Consider the following 21,836-nt stretch of genomic DNA (forward strand, 5'->3'; position numbering starts at 1 on the left):
TTTGTGGGTTAGCCCTCCGCTCACTCCTGTCTTGTTTAGTCTATATTGTCTTTTCTTGTCTCCTGATGGCCTCATTTTTGAGGATTATAAATATATACACTGATCAGAATCTATTTTTGTATGGATGTATCATTCAGAACTAGAAGTGCATAAATAACTGAAAATCTGAGAATGTACTGATTTCTAGAAAGTGATACATCTTTTAGTTTTAAAAATGTCAAAACCATCCAACACCACAAAAAAATGTATAATGTATTTATTATATGCTTGTAACAGGAAAAGGTAATTATTAAAAATATTTTCTAACTGTTTTGAAATTCTACAGACTAATTAGCCTCTGGCTTGTGTAAGGCAGATATCAAAATGTATGCAGTTTCTAAGTTTATTTAGAAGGGCCTGGTTTACGGGATATAGAACAACATTTTCCCCTGAGCGTTGAGTATGTTTTCAACCTATCAGTGACTTTTCCCTCAATTTTTCTCTGATTGATGCTCAATATTTTTTTCACATAACTAAACAGATGGCTCCATGTGCTTGCAGCCTCTGACTTAGTTTTACTCTATTGTACTAAAAATAGTATATGCCTCATTATGTAATATTTAGAGAGAAATATCTGAAAAATTACTAAACACAAAGATAAAAGTTAAACAGTTGGTAAATTTAAATACTTGCTACCCCTTGCTTTGGTATTGCAGGCTAATAATCCAACCTTGAATTCATTAAAAAATACTCATTAGTAACTCACTCATGTAGCCATTTTACTCGATTTTTATCAATGTAGATTTTGAAACATAATTAGTTTTAAAAATTTATGTTTATTGTTGAAAGTATTACAGATGTTCCCTTTTCCCCCCATTAACTCCCTCCTCCCCTCTCCGTTCCCCTCCCCAGACCTTCACTGCATTATTGTCTGTCCATGGCAATTAGACAGTTTTAAAAGCTGTTTCTGGGTAAAGAATATTATAAAAATGTAGCGTAAAGATACCTTAATTGCTGACTAAATTGCACTAAATTTTGTAAAAATTGGAGAGAACAAAGGAACCATATTAAAAACATTTCAAAATTCAATATAGTAAATATAAATTGCTGAGGGTTGTAATATTGTACTAAAATATGAATTACTTAAACATAAGTTTACAACAGTCTTTGATAATGGAGGAGAGCAGAGATGAACATATCAGAAAATGTTTTAGAAACCAAAATTCACTGGAGTCCTACCATGAATTAGCAGTCAAGTGCTCATAAAGGGAAGCTCAGGTGGTGGTGGTAACTCACAAATTGCACAGCATATTTATGAAAAATTTAGAATTGAGTATTCTCAGGTTTGTACATCCTATTTCCTTTGCTTTTTGCATTCAGTTTGAACCATAGTCTTTCATTTTATGACCCCAAAAGCTATTGTGTGTGACTTTCAGGCCACAGAGTGTGACCTACCTGTTCTATCATTTTAATTTCTAGAATAATATCCAACACTATACTTCACACACTCAGCAGTATACCTTTGAGTTTACATTTTGGATACCTTGCACAAAATCAAATAAACATTCATAATACATTGATCTAAAATTAGCCATTTTGTTATATAATCTTTAAATAATGACAGTTTTGCTTCTTCTTACCAATTTCTTTTTTTCTTCTTATTCTTTTTCCTGTCTTACCGCACTGGCCAGAACCTCTACTATAGTTTTAAAATGAAGCAGTGAGAGTAGACATCCATGTCTTACTCCTGATTGTACAGGATCAGCATCAGCATCTAATGATGTATCACTAAGAATAGTGCATCTTATTCACAACAGCAACACCCGTATAAACCCTTTTTTAATACAGTGCCTCCATGTGCCTTATAATAATTTCACATTTACAGAGTGCTTTCACACTTACTACCTCATTTATTTCTGACAACTCCTTACCCGTAAGGCCTGTACGAGAGTTATAGTATGCTCTGCTCTTAAATTGAGACAGAAATTAAGAGAATTTCAATTACAATAAGTATTGAAACCAACGCTGGTTTCAAGGATACAAGAGTCTGACTTTGTAGCTGAAGTTTTCTGTGGCTCTGGTGAGATGAGAAATGGCCTGAACTGTCAGGTTAGAGGGAACACAGTTAAAACCCTGCTGTCATGTTCTAATGGCCCTGTCAATTTCAGCTTTTGCCTTTTAATATCATTTTCACAGTAGGAGGAAATCAAAATGGTTCAAAGATTCTTATGTTGTCATAAATTTATGTGTGGAGTTGAACTGGAGGTAAAATAGTAGAATTCATAGGATTCTGAAAATGTAAAGGTTTGGGCTCCCCTTCCACCCTTCCTCCTTCCTGTCTTTCAATAACATGTTTTAAAATGGTGTCCTTCAAAGGAAGAAAAATGTGATACCATCCCAGGTGTCTTTAGCACTTTTCTAATTTACATATGATGTAAAATCTGTTTTCTGTTGGGGGACAGGTTAGTGCAGTTTAAAGGACTGAGCATCAGGAGATCTGGTTCTGGTCCCGATTCTTCCCCTAGGAAAATCTAAGATTTGGAGGAAAACCACTTTTCGGATTTGCTCCTCATTAGAGTATGGGGTCTGATAAGATTATTCTACTTCCAATTTGCTATGATTCTTAATGTTGTTTTCAAAATTTTCCTAAAATATAGCAGGTGAATTCCTATGTCAGGTATTCTATCTCTCAATACTGAAGCTATAAGGGAGTGTGATTTAACTTTGAATGTTTACCTGGCTTTCTGCTGTTGTGTTTGGGTGTGTGTTTCAGGAACACCTGAAATGGAATACATTTAGTGACTTACTTTTAGATAACTTCTTTTGATGAGAATTCTTCTCTATGGCTTTCTTTTTCACTTTATTAATGGTATCTTTTGATGAATAGAAGCTATTAAAAAAGTGAGGCCCACTTTATTAATCACTTATTTTATGGTTAGTGTTTTGGTGTCCTGTTTAAGAAGTATTTGTCTAATCCAAAGTTATGAAAATATTCTCTGATGTATCTAGACATTTTATTCTTTTGCTTTTTACATTGGAATTATGATCTATCTAGACTTGGTTTTTGGATGAGGTAGAAGTCAAGGTTCATTACCCCCCGCCCCATATGTATCTCTAATTGATCCACAGTTATTTTTAAACAACTATTCTTTCCCCTACTGTATTGCTATAGCATCCTTTTTATAAGTCAGATCCATGTATATGTGGGTTTGTATCTGGGCCATTCTTTCTTTTTTGGGAGTGGGGGCAGGAGTTGTATTTCTTTTCTTTTTTCGCTGCATATGTTTGACATAATTATACTCACTGTATGTTTAAAGTATACAGTGTCTTAATTTGATACACTTATGTATTATAATATGATTGCCATTGTAGCAATATTTAGCATCTCTATCACATTACATAATTATCTTATCTTTTTAGTGGTTGGATAATTAATTTTTTGTGTCTTATTAGCAACTTTCATGATTGTAATAATATATTATTATCTATATTCATTATATTGTGCATAAGCTCTCTATGGCTAATATCTACTCATTGCATATTTGTACCCTTCATGAATATCAATCTTAATCTCCCCACCCCCACTCCCTGGTAAACATCATTTCACACTTGGTTTTCAAGTTTGACTTTTTTTTTTTTTTAAGATTCCACATATGGGTGATATCATATAGTATTTGTCATTTTTCTGTCTGACTTATTTCACTTAGCATAATGTTCTCAAGGTCCTTCCGTGTTGTCTCAAATGGCAGGTTATCCTCCTTTCTGGCTGAATAAGTATGTATATACACCACATTTTGTTATCCATTCATCCATTGATGGGCACTTAGGTTGTTTCTATATCTTGGCTATTGTGAATAATAGTGCAATAAACATGGGAGTGCATATATCTCTTAAAAATTCTGGGGTTTTTGTTGTGTGTGTGTTTTTTGTTTGTTTTTGTGTGTGTGTGTGTGTTTGTTTGTTTGCTGAACCATTTTATTCCATTGATCTATTTATCTATCTTTGCACCAGTACCACACTATTATAATGATAGTGGCTTTATAATGTCTTGTTATCTTGTATTGTTGGGCCTACAACTTTGTTTTGCGTCAAAATTGTTCTTACTATCTGGTCCTTTGTAGTTTCATATTTTAAAATTAGCTTGGAAGTTTTGGAGGTGGAACAAAGCACCTTTGAAGATTTTGATTGGTGTTGCATTGAATTGATATTATGCTAATTTTATTAGTTTTTCAAAGAGTCAACTTTGGCTTTGTTGATTTTATTTATTAAATGTTTGCTTTCTATTTCATTGCTATCTGCTCTTATTTTTTAAAAAAATATGTTTTCATTGATTTCAGAGAGGAAGGGAGAGGGAGAGAGATAGAAACATCAATGATTAGAGAGAATCATTGATTGGCTGCCTCCTGCACGCCCTCCACTAGGGATCGAGTCCACAACCCAGGCATGTGCCCTGACCAGGAATAGAACTGTAACCTCCAAATTCATAGGTCAACGCTCAGCCACTGAGCCACCCTGGTCAGGCTGTTCTTATTTTTATTATTTTATTTAAAGTACAATACCTGATGTCCTATGAATATATTCTTATTTCTTATCTTTTGATTTTTATTTACTTTCTCATGTTTTCTTCATGCTTGATTGTTTTTAATAGAATTCTGGATTATATGAGAATTATAAAGGTTTAGATGAAGTTTATTCCAGAGGTGATTCATTGTTCCTCTGGTAGGAAGATGGAGTATTTGCGGGGGGTGGGGGAGGGAACTCTTTGATTCAGGTTTGACTTTTTCTTGTATAGAGACCTTTCCAGGATCTTGACTAAAATCCTGAGGCATTTACTAGAGACCTTCTTCTTTGGTGGGTCCTCCTTCAGCCGTGTCCTTGACGTTAGGAAACTATTGAAATCTCTGCTCATTTATATTCTCAGTATTCTTGCAGGCCACTTTTCTCAAAATTTCCACTTCTTTGAGACATTATTTAGCTCCCATGAAGAAATAGGAGTGATCAAATTTTCACAATGTACCCCTCAAACTCTTTGGTACACAAATAATTGGTTAATAATTTCAGATTTTTCTAGAGGAGTGGGGGAATTTTCATGATCCTTTTGTTTACATTGGGATAACGAGGGTACCAGATTAGCATACTGATAAATCTTAATCTCTCAGAGTAAGAGTTTTACTTAGTTCTATTCCTTCCTTTAAATCATCCATTTCACATTTTCCATTTTAGAAGAATTGTCTAATTCTGCTACATTGCCAAGGACAATATTTATAGCCATTCAAAACAGCAAATGCACACTCACACATATATACATACACATATAAAGAAGCTTCATGGCGTGTGTGTGTGTGTGTGTGTGTGTGTGTTCATGCTTAACTCTTGCTTACAATATCTCAAAAACATTTTATATTTGTTAGTATCACTAAAGTCCTTCATGACGGATTAGCTTTGTATTTAAATTTTGTGGTCCTCTTTAATATACATATTAATAGGATAGACTTTCTGAGTCAGAGCTCAACTAAGAAGATAGGATGTTATTTTAAATAATGGATTTTTCTTCTGAAACTGTAACCGTGAAAAGGTCAGGTTTGTGAAGCTGGAGTCCTGGAAAGAGAATGACCAATCTATAATGCTTTTGAGAGTGTCTGAGGAGAATTTAAAATTTCCTTTGTGTGCTTGGTCCTGTAAGCTTTCCTTGAAATAGCTTTGTAGTTTCTGTGGAGCCTGTGGTCTTTCAACTGAAAGGCTAATTGAAGCCATCACAACATGACTATAGAATATAGAAAGGAAATGGTGGGATTCTAAGGATGATACAAAATGTTTAAAATCAGAGTATAGGGATTAGTGTTTACCCTAAGGGCTTGATTATAGCAACTTTTGAAAAAACAACATTACTCTTTGAGGAAGATAAGAAGTTAGATTACTTCTTAAAATAGAGAAAAAGGAAGAACAAAATGAACCTGTAAAGACATAGCACAAGGAGCCTTCAAATAAAATGCTGCTTATGGCGCCTCCTGCATTTATGGATTTTTACAACATAGAGATCTATTTCTATTCTAGATTCAAATGCCTTCAATATCCTAAACAATAAACGCGCAGTTATTTCTGAGTGAATTAGTTATGGGATTATGGGGACCTGTTTCCTGTTTACTAATTATTATGCAGTTGGCAATATCTTTATAACTCTAAAGCCTCCTCCTTAACCAGACCTCTTCCTGCATCTTTTAAAGACCTGGGAAGGGTGTGAATCTGAATTGCTTTCCACCTCCTCCCCATCTGTCCAGATCTTGGTTGCCCACTTCCCTTGTGAAGCTTGTCCTACCCACTTCTACCCACAGTGATTTACAGATTAAAAATACTTTCTGAAATTTAGACCATTATCATGGTTTATGTTTTGAACATCACCTGATTAGTTTCATTTCAGTCTTTGAGGGAAGAGGCTACCTCTGACTTTTTTCTTTGTCTCAGAGAGCAGAGTGCAGTACTAGTTACACAGTGTCAATATAATGAACTCAGAGGTCTTGACTCTTGAAACTGACAGTGTTAGTCTAGGTTTTCTAAGAAACTTGTAACCAACACAGGATTAAAGATGTAAGAAATATGTTCAGGGGAAATGCCTATAAGAGAAAATGGGTGGGTGGGCGGGGGAGGGCAGGGGAGAGCTAGGAGAGCATGGACTCCAGTGCTCATCTGACCCCAAGGGAAGAAGAGAGGAAGGAAAGTTGGATGGAAGTGTCTGAGACTGTAGGGTCCTTCGAAGGAAAGTTTGGCAAGGCCAGTGGGGAGTCCTCAGCCACAGTTGCCTGTGAGGTTCCACATCTGCCAAAAGCTGGCCTACCTGTGTGTTCTTGCTGTGCTCAGTCATTGGCTGGAGCAAACCATGGGAAGTGTGGCTCAGGTGCAAATGCAGGATGGGTTTCAGAGCACAGCAGTGGAGACCCTCTGCTAATTACGTCCCCATTGGTGGAGATCTGGGAGACATATTTTCATGGTCATCATACTGATATTTTAGATAACGTTTAATGTATAGAAACTCTGCAAGAGCTCCTTATTTCTATCACTTTTTTCTTCTGTAAAGTAATTTTATTCACACAGATTATTCAGGATAATTTCCTAAGATCAGGGCTGTTGCTTAATTTTAGAGACTTTGTTGGGGATAGCCTTTATGTATTATATTTTTTAAATCAAAAGTCCAAGAATGTAAAAGAAATATTCTGAGTAATTTATCATTATCACACAGTAGTTCACTTTTAACAGAGGCAATTTTTTTAAGGTTATGGTAGTCTACTTATTTTACATTTTCTTCTTTAAAAAAAAACCACACAAGTATATCAGTTCAGTTCTAAATTGTTGCCAAGGGCCTTTTTTTTTTTTTGAAGTGTTATATAAAAGGAAAGTTACATCTAGGAAGTTTGCCAGCTCTGTTAGATAAGAAAATGGCTTTGTGAGTGAGTATCAGTGAGTACATCTAGCCTCTATGTTTATCATCACCAGTATTTAGATTATTTCATGTCAGTGAACCTATTTTCACAGCTTATGTAGATACTCTGCTTTTACCAGCATATAGGACAAACTTAATAACCAGTTTTAAAGCCTCAATATTTTATTATTACAATCAACAGACAAAATGATTCTGTCAAATCTATGTACATATGTATATTTCCATGTCTGTATATTTTTTTAAGATAGATTTTATTGATTTTTCACAGAGAGGAAGGGAGAGGGACAGAGAGCCAGAAACATCGATGAGAGAGAAACTTCGATTAGCTGCCTCCTGCACACCTCCCACTGGGGATGTGCCCGCAACCAAGGTACATGCCCTTGACCGGAATCGAACCTGGGACCCTTGAGTCCGCAGGCCGACGCTCTATCCACTGAGCCAAACTGGTTAGGGCATATATATTTTTAAAACAATCTCAAACTTACAGGAATGTTGTAAGTACTGGAGTTTGGTGTTTTCCACTATTTGAGAGTGATTTGCCATTATGGTGCCACACTGACCCCCAAGTACTTTAGGGTGTTTTCTAACAAGCAAGAATATTCTCCCACATAACTGTAATAGAACCTAGAAATCATGAATGTAGCATTGATATATTGCTTCTGCCTAAGCTTTAGACCAATTGTCCAAATAATGTTCTTTACAGAAAAGGAGCTAGTTCAGAATCGCACATTTCATTTAGTTGTGTCTCCTTGATTTCCTTCTGTCTGAAACAGCATCTCACTCCTCCCTTCACTTTCTTGACCTTGGCACTTTGGAAGATTACAGTTTCTAGACTGGCCCCCCCATTTGGGTTTGTCTGATGTTTCCTCACGGTTGGATTTGGGTTATATATCTTTGGCAGGACTAACAGAAGAGATGACCTGTTCCTCGCAGGGAGCACACTGTTGCATTATTGCTGACTGCTCACTTTGATCACATAAATAAGATGTTATTTATCAGCCTTCTGCACTATAAAGTTACTTGTTTCTCTTTGTAATTAACAAGGAGTGGGGAGAGGTTTGGTGCAAAGAGAGGCATGTTTTGAGTAGATGGAAAGGGTTCACTTTAGTTCAGTCGGAGAAGGCTTAGACTAGCAGTGCTTGGAAGAACTCCAAGCAAAAGAACTTGCTAGAACACTATGTTTCAAACTGTGAATCATAAAATCAATTTAGTAGGTGGCCTCTGAAAAAGTCATTTTTCCTACTAACCTAACCCAAAACTATAAAACAAGTGGAAAGTAAGATAAATGCAGACTGATTTACACTGTTATCCTCAGCTCTCTGGTGAGAGAATAGTCTGTGGACTCGCTGAATTCATACCATCTCTCATGAGTGGTGAACCTTGATTTCATTCTTTTTGTTGTTGTTTTGTTAATCCTCATCCGAGAATAGTTTTTACATTGATTTTCAGATAGAGTGTAAGGGAGGGAGGGAGAGGGGAGAGAGAGAGAAACATCAACGTGAGAGAGACACATCAATTGGTTGCCTCCCACATGTACCCAACTGGGGCTGGAGATCGAACCTGCAACCTAGGTATGTGCCCTGACTGGAAATTGAACTGACAACCCTTTAGTGTAGGGGTTATGCTCTAACCATTGTGAAACACTGGACAGGGCAACCTTGATTTTTTTATTGAACTTCTCTTGTAACACAAAGAAGCATATAAATAGCACACTTCTCAATAAATGTTAAATATATTTATGTAATGTTGGATCCAACATTTGTCAAAGTGACATCAGCGTTGATGAAAAATGATTGACTTTTGGAGATCCGGAGATCTAAGGAATCCTCCACTTAGACATCTTTCATGGGGAAGGGGAAGCATTGAATATCTATTTATCACTCATGCAACATGCTCTGTCATCAGCAAATCCCAGGATTCTGTGTTCATGAAAAAGGCAGTGATGGAGCACCACCAGAAATGCTGCAAATAGGGATAGTAGAACCTTCTCCCTCTTCTTCAGCTTTGTTCTCCTTCTCTGTTCTCTGTCTGCAATCCTTCTTCCAGCTCCTAACACACACCCAAATACACCATACACACGCACACACACACACACACACACACACCCAAATACACCACACACACACACACACACACACACACACCCAAATACACCACACACACACACACACACACACACCCAAATATACCACACACACGCGCGCACACACACACACACACGAGCTCTGGGTAAAAGTACAAATGAAACAATCAGAAATATAACTGTATAAAGCAAAGAACATTTAAAAAGTAAAAGAATGTTAATTTATCTTTTAATTTTTAAAATTCGCCAGAGCTCTGGCAACTGATGATAATGAAGAAAAGCTCTTTTCAGATTCATTAGATAGTGATTTCATGGTCTAATTTTTCTCTCATTAGGAGAGTGTGTGATAATATCATCATTAGCAGAAGAAGGTTAAAAGAGAACAGTAGTACTTCAAAAGACGCCATTAAGAAAAGGAAAAGGCAGGGCACAGACTGGGAGAAAATACTGGCAATGCAGTCTAACAATGGGTTTGTAAACTGAACGAAATCTTAGGAATCAATAATAAAAGACAGTCACAAATGAATATGTATTAATTGCCTAAAAGCACTTGATATGCTCCACATCATTAACCATCAAGAAAATGCAAGTCAGAACCACAGGAATTAATAAAAGGAAGGAGAATGGCAATATCAAGTATGGACAAGGATGTGAAGCACTGAGTACTCCTACTTAGCTGTATTGCTGTAATCATTGTACCATTACTTTGGAAAACAGTTTGGCATTTCTTATCAAGTTGAGCATTCACTTATTATTTGAACCCTGAACCTCCACTCTAGGTATTTACCTGGTGAAAATGAAAACCTATATCCACCAAAAAACCTTGTGTATACATAACAACTTTATTCATACTAGTAAAAAACGGGAAAAAACAACAACAAATGTTCAATCAATGGGAGAGTTGATAAACAAATTGTGGTATATTCATGCAGTGGAATACTACTCAGCAATAAAAAGGAATGGGCTACTGATACATGCAGTAATATGACAGAATTTTAGGAACATTATGCTGGGTAAAAGAAGCCAGGCACAAAAGAGTATATGTTATATAATTCCATTTATATGAAATTCTTTTTAAAATGCCAAGCTAATAATATTGATATATTGTGATCAAATCAGATCATTACTTGCCTGTGTTTGACTGCAAAGAGGTGTTGAGGGACATTCTGAAATGATGGAAATATTCTGTAATGATGGGTTACCTAAATGACCTAACTCAAAGAATTGTGCAATTAAAATGTGTGCATTTCATTGAACACAAGCTATATATTTCAGTAAAAACTTTTTAAGTAAAAAAAGAGCTCTAGACCAGTGGTTCTCAACCTGTGGGTCGCCAGCCTGTGGGTCGTGACCCCTTTGGGGGTCGAACGACCCTTTCACAGGGGTTGCCTAAGACCATCGGAAAACACATATATAATTACATATTGATTTGTGATTAATCACTATGCTTTAATGATGTTCAATTTGTAACAATGAAAATACATCCTGCATATCAGATATTTATGATTCATAACAGTAGCAAAATTACAGTTATGAAGTAGCAATGAAAATAATTTTATGGTTGGGGGTCACCACAACATGAGGAACTGTATTAAGGGGTCGCGGCATTAGGAAGGTTGAGAACCACTGCTCTAGACCCTGTACTCGACTTCTTTGGCATTTGGGAGATAGCACACTTAGCCTCCCCATGGCAACGCTTCCTGATTATCTTTGATAATCATTGCCCTGGACATTAAGTGGAAATCCTCTCACTAAGATGAAGCCCAGCACATGGGTGGGATACATGCCCAGGACTCAAACAGCACAACTGGGATGTTTGTCTTTTAGAAATAAATGTAGGAACACCTGACTGGGTCAGTAAACTGTGGCCCGTGCTACTTGCTTTTGTACCTCCTTTGAGCTATGAATGTTTTTTATATTTTAAGGGGTTGTTTAAAAAACAAAAACAGTCCAGCCAGCGTGACTCAATGGTTGAGCATCAACCTATGAACCAGGACGTTACTGGTTCTATTCCCAGTCAGGGCACATGCGTGGGTTGTGGGCTCGATCCCCAGTAGGGGGCATGCAGGAGGCAGCCAGTCAATGATTCTCTCTCATATTGATGTTTCTATCTCTCTCCCCCTCTTCTTTCCTCTCTGAAATCAATAAAAATATATTTAAAAAACACAAAACATGCCACAGATGTATGTGTTCCTCAAAAGTGAACATACTTACTCTTTGGACTTTTACAGAAAAAGCTTACTAATTTCTTTACTCTTTGATCAGCACACCATGCCTACAGTAACTGAGTCAATTTCTTAAAAACTTCTAATGAGTATTTTCTTTAAAAGTTATGCTCCAGCAGTTTGAAGTGCTAAGTGGTATATATTATGCATACAACCTTGTTTCCTTTCCTCTGAAGATAAATATGAACCCTGAATTAAATGGTATGACAGCTGTTTCCCCAGGAGCACTGGATTTGCTATGAATGGGCCTCTTTGGCTCTGTACCTGCCATCCTGGTTAGAATGATGTTAAAGATTGTGAATCCAGAACATCTGTGAGACTCTCTTAGCTATTCTGTAAAACATGCCAGCTAAATGTTTCTGCTTTGCCCCAGTGGGATAAATGGGAGGAGTCATTTTTACCCTTTAGCCTTCTGGAAAGTGGGAGAGTAGCTTAGAAAATGTTTGAGAAGGCTATAGAAAGTGATTATCTTGTCTATTAGATTAGAGGATCCTCACTACAGATTCAGCAACATTAAGATTTCCCCCATAGAGTACACTAGAATCCACATCAACTCAGGAACTTCCCACCTTCTCCCGTCCTTAGCTCCTGCTTCCCGTGATCTCATTTGCCTGATGACAAACCACATGGATCTTTTAAAGTTAATTTAGATGCTCTGAGCATCTCTTTATTCCAAATGCTGAAGATGAACCTGGGGATAATGGGACATCTAAAATTGCTTTAGGAAAGGTGCTGCCTCTTTGGGGATGCCTCTGTACTCATGACCCACACATTCACGGTGAAGGACCAGAGAAACTGTGGTGACAGTGCATGGACAAGAACAAGCAGCAGCCTGATGTGAGCTAACCCCTAAGTGAAAGTCTGTGAATGTTTATGAGACTTCTCTCTCTTTCCTTCAGGCCTACTCTGTCTACGACGAAGACATTGGGTACTGCCAAGGACAGTCTTTTCTTGCTGCTGTATTGCTTCTGCATGTAAGTAATTTTCCATGTGATAAATGGTATGGTGCTGCCAAGTTTAGTTTATTTTCTACTTGGTTGTGTCCTCCCTCCTTATTTTCCATTTACCTGATGGAGATTACACATGGCATATCTTTTTAGAAACATACCTTTGGTGATAAAGTAAGAGATCTGAAGTCTTTTTTTGAAGTCAAGAACAGGACAGTTCCTCATTAGAATTAATTTTGTTGGCTAGAAGGGAATAAAGTGGTTATTTGGAGTTATTTTTAACTAGAACCCTCTAAGATTAAAGAAGTCAATGTAGCTGCCCCAAAATGAGCAGGTTCAGGGCCATTATGAAGGAATGTGACAAGGAGGCCTTTTGTCTTTTCCGTGATATATTGTTGTATACTCTCTTTCTTCTCAGTCACTGTTATTTAACAGAATATTCCTTGAGCATCTGTTGTCAGTCCTGGGCTAGTGGGTGGGATTAAAAATATGAGTGATTTATGATTTGTGCTCTCAAAGGCCTCATGGTCCAGGGTGGGCACAGAGAATGCAGGCACATGCTTATTATTTTTATTCTTATGTCTTTATTGATTTTCCTTATGTTTATTAAAGAACTTATAGTGTGCTTAGTGAAAGCGACACACAAAGTAAGAGAATAATACAAGAACTATCCAACCCAGAACTTTCAGAAAGACTTTCTGGAGGAGGCAGTAGCTTTGCCAAGACATAAATAATTGGGGTTGGGGGAGGCAAGACGAGAAAGGGAGGGAGTAGAGATTGTTAGACAAAAGGAACAACATGAACGAATGTATGAAAACACAGAAGGGCACAGTATATAAAGGGAACAATACGAAATTACAGTTCCTATACAGTTACTATAGGAATTGAATGCAGGGAAAGGTATGAGGCCAAAACGGTCATATGGGCAGGCACCAAATTACGAAGACTTTGTAATCATGTCAACAAATGTGGGCTTTAGAATAAAGCGAAGGAGGAACCATTGATCAGTGTCAAGTGAGGGAATGGCAGTCAGACGTTCATTTCAGATACATTCTTTATTACTCCCTTGTATTGGGCAGAACTGAAGGGAACGAGCAGCAGTAGAGAGAAAAGGAAATATCAATCTAAATAGAGATATTGGGACCCAGAGAAAGAGAAACAGAATTAAGAAACATGCAGGAGGCAAAATTGGTAGGTTTTATGGATGCATTGACAAAGAAGGATCTAAGGTAGCATGTCTAGTTTTCTAGTTTTAGTGACTGGATGAATTATGTTATTTTGAGCTGAGAAACAAATGCATCCATTGAGATTGAATGAAGAAAAAGGGTTAGGAGGGGATGATGAATTCTGTTTTGAATTCCTTGAGTTTGGGATATTTGAGACATAGCTGCGTGAAGCTATCCAGCAACCAATTGGATACTGGAGACTGATGCTGGTGAAAAAACAAAAGTGAGATTATGAAGGTGGATCATCATCAAAGAAAAATAAATAGAGTAAGAAGAACAGGATAGAGCTCAGAGATGCCAGATATTTAAAGGGCTGATAGGGACGAAGAATCCTTGAAGGATTTCTGGATTTTCAACTGAGAGGAAGCAATGTATAATGTCAGATGCATCAGAGAAGTCCAGGAAGTTCAAAACGAAAGCATTCCTTATAGGTTTGCATTTTGGAAATGAAGAGCAATTATAGTTGAGTATGGTCCTAGTTTTGATAACTTGATTTGAATGATAATAATGACATAAATGGTTCTATTGTGATTATTCACCTTCTTTAACTTTGAGTTTGTTTTCTTTGTCTGTTGCATTATCACCTGTTGTTGGTCTTCTTTATCTTGTCCTTATCTTCCCTCTTTCTTTGATATCTCCATAGCCGACCTGCTTGGCATTCCCTGTGATAATCAAGTACTTTATGGCACAAATTCTCTACTACTAAACCCACCTAGTATCTCGAATTGTCAGGTCCCTACCACAAGGGGCTGGAGACTGTAAGCAATGACATGATATATTTACCAGGGTTCAGAGCCATTGTTCTTCTACAAGGAGCCTTTGTAGTGGCTCTGATGAAAGCTGATGTTCAAGCTGTGGATGGGGATGCTTTGTATTCCACAAAGTAGTCACTGAGTTTATCACCGTCTAGCATTTTAGCATTTAACTGTAGCCCAGTGAAACACATTGTAATATATTGATTGAAATTCAATGAGAAGAATATCTTGCTGAGAAATCTGTTCCGAGATTTAACAGGTTTAGATATCTGTAAGTTTATATTTGTTTGGAAACACCTCCCCCTGAAAAAAAAAAAGAGAGAAGAGCGAATCAAATAGTCAGAAAAATCAAATACCCAGAATTTTTTTTCTATATTATGTCCTCTCCTATTATAAGTGTTATATGGTAAGTCAGCCATTGTAAACTTATTCAACAAAATTGCTTTTAAAGTATGTCACAAGATGGATAGAAATTCAATCCAGGCTCTTACACTTTGTTCATTAGTAGAATTATGCAGTTGTTGCCATGGCTTATAAATAACTTGAAATACAGAAATGCCTTCAGCATCTTTGAGGAAAGATGAACTGATATTCCGCATAGTGTTAATGAAAAATATACTGTAATTTTTAATTGAACAATATGTGTAATACTTCTGTTAATCAGTATATTCCATTAATTGACCAACCCATTAACCAATTTGAATAAGAAAAGTTAACTAATTTTTTTCTTCTGTATTTTTGCCTCCATGGTTTAAATAGGTAGAAGAATACAGTCTAGCTTAAACAATTCATCAAATACACTATCTCAGGTTCCAAGGAGATATGTTATTAGGGTCCTACTAATTTTTTATCAGTTACATAAGCTATTGCTTCTTTTTGCTGCCAGACATTCTTTGGCAGCTCCACATTAATCATTGTCAGAACCTGCTTCTTTGGGGATGCTGTCTTTTCCTCCCCCACGGTCATTTATATTTCACATGCACTGCCTAAGAGGAAAGAAAGACCAAAAGTGAAAGTATGTTAAAAAAATAAAAGTTTAGAATTTTTGTGTTTTTCCATGTCTAAGTAGTTTTAGGAAATAATTACCTTCCTGCTTGGAAATTTCTAAAGGCTTTGATAATAGCTTTGTAACTTGTTATAGTTTAAACAATGAAAGAAGTGTTTATTATAGTAGATGCTGTTATATCTATTGATGAGATTACAGGAAACTGATCATTTAGGGTTGGAGAAGAATGTTATAGCATGGATAGCTTATAACCATTATATGTTCACCAGCCTTTGAAGTTAAATATGCAATAATTAGCAATATGATCATTATGGTGTTAATCTTTGCTTAATGGAAATATGATAATTTCCTTTTATATACTTCATTTATTATAAAAATCATATAACATATTTTAGATAATTTTTAACCCAATATATTTTTACTAACATATCTGTGTGTTTTATTTTAAAAAAAGTTTTAAAAATTATGAAACCTTTAATGCATCCCTCAAAAAGACAGGTTTAGGATAAGATTTAACTAATAGCTAAGGTGACAAGGTAGAGGCTTCCAAGTGTTTCTGTAAGTAAGAGTGTTTGTGCCATTACGCTATTGAGGACTCTGTCTGCTACTTGACGTAGACTTAGCTCAAAGCAGCTTAATTTAAGAAGGAAGTTTATTGGCTCACCTAACTGGGAAGTCCAGGGCAGGGGTGATTTTGACATGGCTGGATTCCAGAATTGCTTAGTCAGGAATCTGTGTCTCTGTATCTCTGTTTTCTTTAAATTTTCTTGCCTTAATTATATGAATTGGTCACAAATGTGCAACATGTCTGCAGACTGGCCTGGCTCATATCCTTTCAGTTTTATAACTTCGTTTAAAAGGGACCAGTTTTTTTGCTATAACTCCTGCATTGAAGAAGAGGAGGGGGGGGGGGGCGGAGGGAGAGGGAGGGGGAGGAGGAAAGAAAAGAAAGAAAAAAAGGAAGAAAGAAAGAAAAGAAAAGAAAAAAAGAGAAGAGAAGAGAAGAGAAGAGAAGAAAAAAGAAAAGAAAAGAAAAGAAAAGAAAAGAAAACAGAAAAAAGAGAAAAGAATTCCTGGAGGATTCTGATTGGCCTTGGGAACCTGCCGTCCCTGAACCTGTTGCTAAGGCCAGGAAGATAGGATGTTCTGATTAGCCCTGTCCAGACCTTGAGTCTCCCTCAATTGCTGACAGTGAGCTGGATCAGCTCCTCCTGAGCAGTGGAGCAGCTCTCCTAGAGGAAAGGAGTTTTAATACCAGATGATAGGGAGACAGGATGCTAGACAGACAGAACACATCATCTTATAGTGATGTTCTTACTACAGGAGTTTTAATAAGCCCTTTTATGCTCCCAAATAACTTTTTCTTAAAATCCAAGAGCTTTTCCTGTTCTAAGTTCATTCTTGCATCAGTACCTTTGGGGCCATTCCTCAATAGCCTCTTCCTGTGTCCTGTAAATATATTCAAGACATGTTTAAAAAAGTCCTCTGTTGATCCTCCCATTTTAGATAACTTAAGTTTCTCTACCTTTTCAAAGCTGAACTCATTCAAAGGATAGTAAAAGCACAACTATAAATTTGAACTATGGTTTAATACCTTCCAATTTATATGACCTTGGGAAAGTTTCCTAAACTCTGAGGTTCATTGTTGTTGTTTTCATTTGTAAAATGAAAACAATATTATTATATTTCTAGTGTTCTTATGAATATCGGATACTTTATATCACGAGCATGAAGAGTCCCTATTTTGTATCTGACACAAAAAGAGTGCAGCTGTGGGATGAAATCCAGGCTTTGCTTAATAGATGTGCAGTTATTGGCAAATCACTTAACTTCATTGAACTTCACTCATCCAGTGTTTAAAATGTAAAAATAATGCTTACGTTACAGAATTTGGTAAGGATCAAATGGGATCATGAATGAATGCCTCTAATAACAGTAGCTACTACTGTTCTTTGTAAAATTAATCATTATTTGCCCAGTCAATTTTCTTTGGACCCTGGTCCCATTAGCTTCAATTGACCACACATTAACAGACTAATATGTTGTACAGTATGTTTTATATCTTATAAATACACATTTAATTTAGATGTATTTTAGCATATATTTGCTTTAAGAGGAAAACAATCAGCTGGAAGTTTTCATTCTATTTGCTGTTCAATGGGTGAACAGAAAATAAAGACTCATGAGTTTATGATTTTCAAAACAGTCACTAGCATCCACCTTTGTTGAAGAAACCCAGAAAATTGGTAGACTGTTCAGCGCCTTCAAGGACAAAGTTAGATTTCTTGCAAAAAGATATGAAACAACCATTCAGATCAGAAAATTTAGTTTTATCCTAAATAAGAGTATTATTTTATATTATCAACAGATAATTTTGCTTTAAAAAATGTCTTGATGTGTGTGACTTCAGCTGAGTCTTAAAGACTTTTGAAGTACATAGGGCTGCTTTGTTTTGTGGTTCACAGCAGAAAGAAGCAGCGAAACTTGGAGATTGTCTCCATTTAGTGATTATCTTTGTTAGTACAGATGGCAGATCATTGTCAATATTTGTTACCAAACAGTGATTACATCATACTTGATTCTCATATTGTACATGTGAGGCAGGTATTTAACTTTGTATTTCATAGAGTCATGGATGACATTGTGGTATCTTTTTTTTTTTTTTTAAATATATTTTCTTGATTTTTTACAGAGAGGAAGGGAGAGAGATAGAGAGTTAGAAACATCGATGAGAGAGAAACATCGATCAGCTGCCTCCTGCACATCTCCTACTGGGGATGTGCCCGCAACCCAGGTACATGCCCTTGACCGGAATTGAACCTGGGACCTTTCAGTCCACAGGCCGACGCTCTATCCATTGAGCTAAACCGGTTTCGGCAACATTGTGGTATCTTAAGTTAAAGGATTTAAATGCTTATCACCTCCTTTCCTCAATAAAACAACACTGATTCCGTGACAAAGCTCCTGTACACAGCCAAGATGGATATGCAGTATTAGAGACCCATCATGTAATAACATCTGATATTTAATTTAAAAAGATATTGTTCAATGACTTATTTTTATTGTACTTCAGACCAATTACATATCAATGATTAAACTGGCATGTCTAATTCAATGAAACATTATTTTCATAAATTAAATAGTTATTTTAATGCTTTAAAAAAAGGTCGGCAGGTGCCACAATACTATGTAGTGGGGAACCCACTCTTGTAGTAAGGTGAGGTTGACAGTACAGGTAGGTGTTGATTCTCAGATCCTGACTGATTTTCTTTATGCTAATTGAGGGGCAAGCTTAATAGCCAATACTAATTACAGATAATACAAAAGATTTTTATATTTAGCATTTGTCATATTAAAAGAGATCAAGAACTGATATAGTTACCTTTGGCTGCCTCTTGCTTCCACTTTCACACCTGTCCTTTCCCACTACATTTTTGCTGGCTCTTATCTTTGCAGGTGACACCGATTGCCCTACTAGTCTACATGCCTTCATTGATAAAGGCAGATGTATTCAGTTTTACTAAAGTTATCCTAAACAAATATTTAATACTTGATATTTATTTAAGTCTATATGCTAAGATCTTTAGGGGATGCAAAGTTAAAGCTCATTCCCGGGTTAGTAGGAGCATAGAAATAACTTCACTACATGTCACAAAGAGCTTTGGGAGTCAAAGAAAGCAAAGATCTTGTCAGGTTAAAGTGAATAACAGAGACTACAATATTGCATATATGTCTCTCTGAATTCTTTCAGCTTATTGAGACCTCAATTTGTTTATTTTTAAATTTTTTATATACTGTGGCAAAAAACCTCATTTATTTTTTATTTTCCTAATTCAGAATTTTTAATGCAGTATTTAAACAGAGTCTAAGCTCTGGTTTTCCTTTGCTCAAATAAGCTTTCCACATTATGATACAATATCATTGATAAGATTGTAGGAAGAATACTTAAAATTACTTAAAGGGCGGACCATTTTCATACATTCTCAAAAGTTTCAGAAACACTTATTACCTAACTAGTGGCCCGGTGTATGAAATTCGTGCACATTAAAAGGGAATTAATTAGAGGAAATATTTTAATAGTGCTATTTGCCCTTTATAATAGAAATGTCAGAGATGAAAGAAAATTAGTAGAATGTGTATGAACATCTTCCTCCTGTCAGAGTCTGGGGCAAATTGCAGGACCCAGAGTCAAGTCCCCACCCACCTGCATGCACCTTAAAATTGCGCGAGACCCAGACCCGGCCGGCCCCACCCACGTCAAGCCCCGCCACGTGAGGGTGCAGCCTCAGGTACCCAGCGCACCCTCAGGTCCCCCAGCCTGGTGCCGTGGTGGGGGGTGTGGCTTCAGGTCCCCCAGCCCAGGGCAGGGATGTGGCCTCAGGTCCCCGTCAAGCCCCTCCAGGCAGGGGAGCATGGTCTGAGGCCCCCCGTCAAGTCCCACTGGGCAGGGAGGTGCAGCTGAGGTCCCCCAACCCAGTGCCGGTGTGGGGGGCACAGCCTGAGGTCCCCTATCAAGCCCCACCAGGCGGGGGGCTCAGCCTTAGGTCTCCCACCCCAGCCCAACGCCATGCAGCCTCAGGTCCCTGCTGATCACTCGTTACCACTTGTTACGGGAACCCCGCCTCTGCTGTGGGCGCAGCTATCTTGATTCGGTGTGACAGCGTGAGGGTTAATTTGCATATTACCTCTTTATTATATAGGATTTGCTAATAACAAATTATTACCTATTCATTAAAGCAGGCCCTTTGAGATCCACTAATTTGATTTAAACTCTTTAAAAATAATGTTGCATTCTTTAGAAATAGTCTGCACTAAGATTTCTTCCTTTGTTTAAAATGCCTTTTTTAATTAAATTAACTTGAAATAGAGAGCACTGTTTGTGTGTGTGTATGTTTTATATGAGAGCACTGGTGTGTGTGTCTGTGTGTGTGTGTGTGTGTGTGTGTTTTGTATGAGAGCACTGTTTTTAGGTTACCAAATCCAGTCAACCGTCTCAGCAAACGGGCAACAGACAATGAAAATTTCTATATTCATTGAGCTGCAATTGTATAACACCAGCCAGGGGACATTGGTCTTTCACATGCTATAACGTTCTTGAGAACAAGGCACTGATATCCAGGCTTTTCCTACACAGGCAATTGAAGCAAATAAGGGCTAAAAATTGCAGATCTCTCCTCATGTCCACTTACTGCACGAGAGCTTCTCTGTGCTTCTTTGGGGACCAGATTATAGGGAGCCCCAGTGGTGAGGCATGAGTGGGCTTATAAGGTCAAGAAGAAGGATTCTCAGGAAGTCACTTAGGTAAACACAATGGGGGAAGTTGGAACATAGTCCAATATTTTTCTTTTTGTTAATCACATTGTAGCTTTTTCATTTCTACAGCTTAAAACTCGGAAGTCACAGACCTATTAGGTTCTTATAAGTGCCCCATGGGGCATCTGTACTTTTTTTTCTTTTTATTTAATTGAAATTTTTTATATTTTTCAATTACAGTTTACGTTAAATATTATTCTGTATTAGCATAGTGGTTAGATAATTGTATACTTTACAAAGTATTCCCCGTGTTATTTCCAGTGACCACCTGGCACCATACATAGTTATTCCAATATTATTGACTATATTCCCTATGCTGTACTTTACATCCCCATGTGTATTTTGTAACTACCAATCTGTACTTTTCAGTCCCACCACAATTTAGAGATTGTTTCTTTGATTTCGGACTTTATTCTCTGTTCACAAAAAAAATACTTCTGGGAGGGTATATTAGATTTTATTGGTCATTAGAATCTTAGTGATAGAAGCACACAAGATTCTTTCTGGAAAACTGTTTTTTATAGAAAGAAAAATAGCAACACCAAGAAGATTCTGGGAGAACAGTATTGCACTATTGATCCGAACTAAAAAATGTGTTTATCCCTTGATCCAGCAATCCCTCTTTGGAAATATTACTGAGGAAAAAGCCAGCTATCCTTTATGTAGAAAAGGGAAAAAATAAAATAAGAAATATAATTATTTCACTTGCATAGAGAAACACTTGCAGGATACATGAGACATTATTAAGAATAGTTATGAAGTTATGCAAAAGAGATGGGGTCAGACACAGGGGTTAGTGTCCTGGGCATAGAGAGGAGTGGGACTTCTGCCTTTTATACTTTTACATTGTTTTGATTTTTGAATCAC

At 36.9% G+C, this 21,836-nt stretch overlaps 1 protein-coding gene across 3 annotated transcripts in view; it reads left to right on the plus strand.

The window, feature by feature from the left end:
- Positions 1–21,836, plus strand: part of RABGAP1L (RAB GTPase activating protein 1 like) — a 425,164-nt gene that overhangs the window by 247,702 nt on the left and 155,626 nt on the right. For all 3 annotated transcript variants that reach the window (XM_070397213.1, XM_070397212.1, XM_070397214.1), the window contains one exon: positions 12,622–12,696. In XM_070397213.1, the coding sequence (XP_070253314.1) occupies positions 12,622–12,696 (75 nt within the window). The remainder of the gene's footprint in view (positions 1–12,621; positions 12,697–21,836) is intronic.

The sequence above is a fragment of the Myotis yumanensis genome, unplaced genomic scaffold (assembly GCF_028538775.1).
Source record: "Myotis yumanensis isolate MYYU_CA2020_CCGP unplaced genomic scaffold, mMyoYum1.0.hap1 SCAF_17, whole genome shotgun sequence".
NCBI classification, from domain to species: Eukaryota; Metazoa; Chordata; class Mammalia; order Chiroptera; family Vespertilionidae; genus Myotis; species Myotis yumanensis.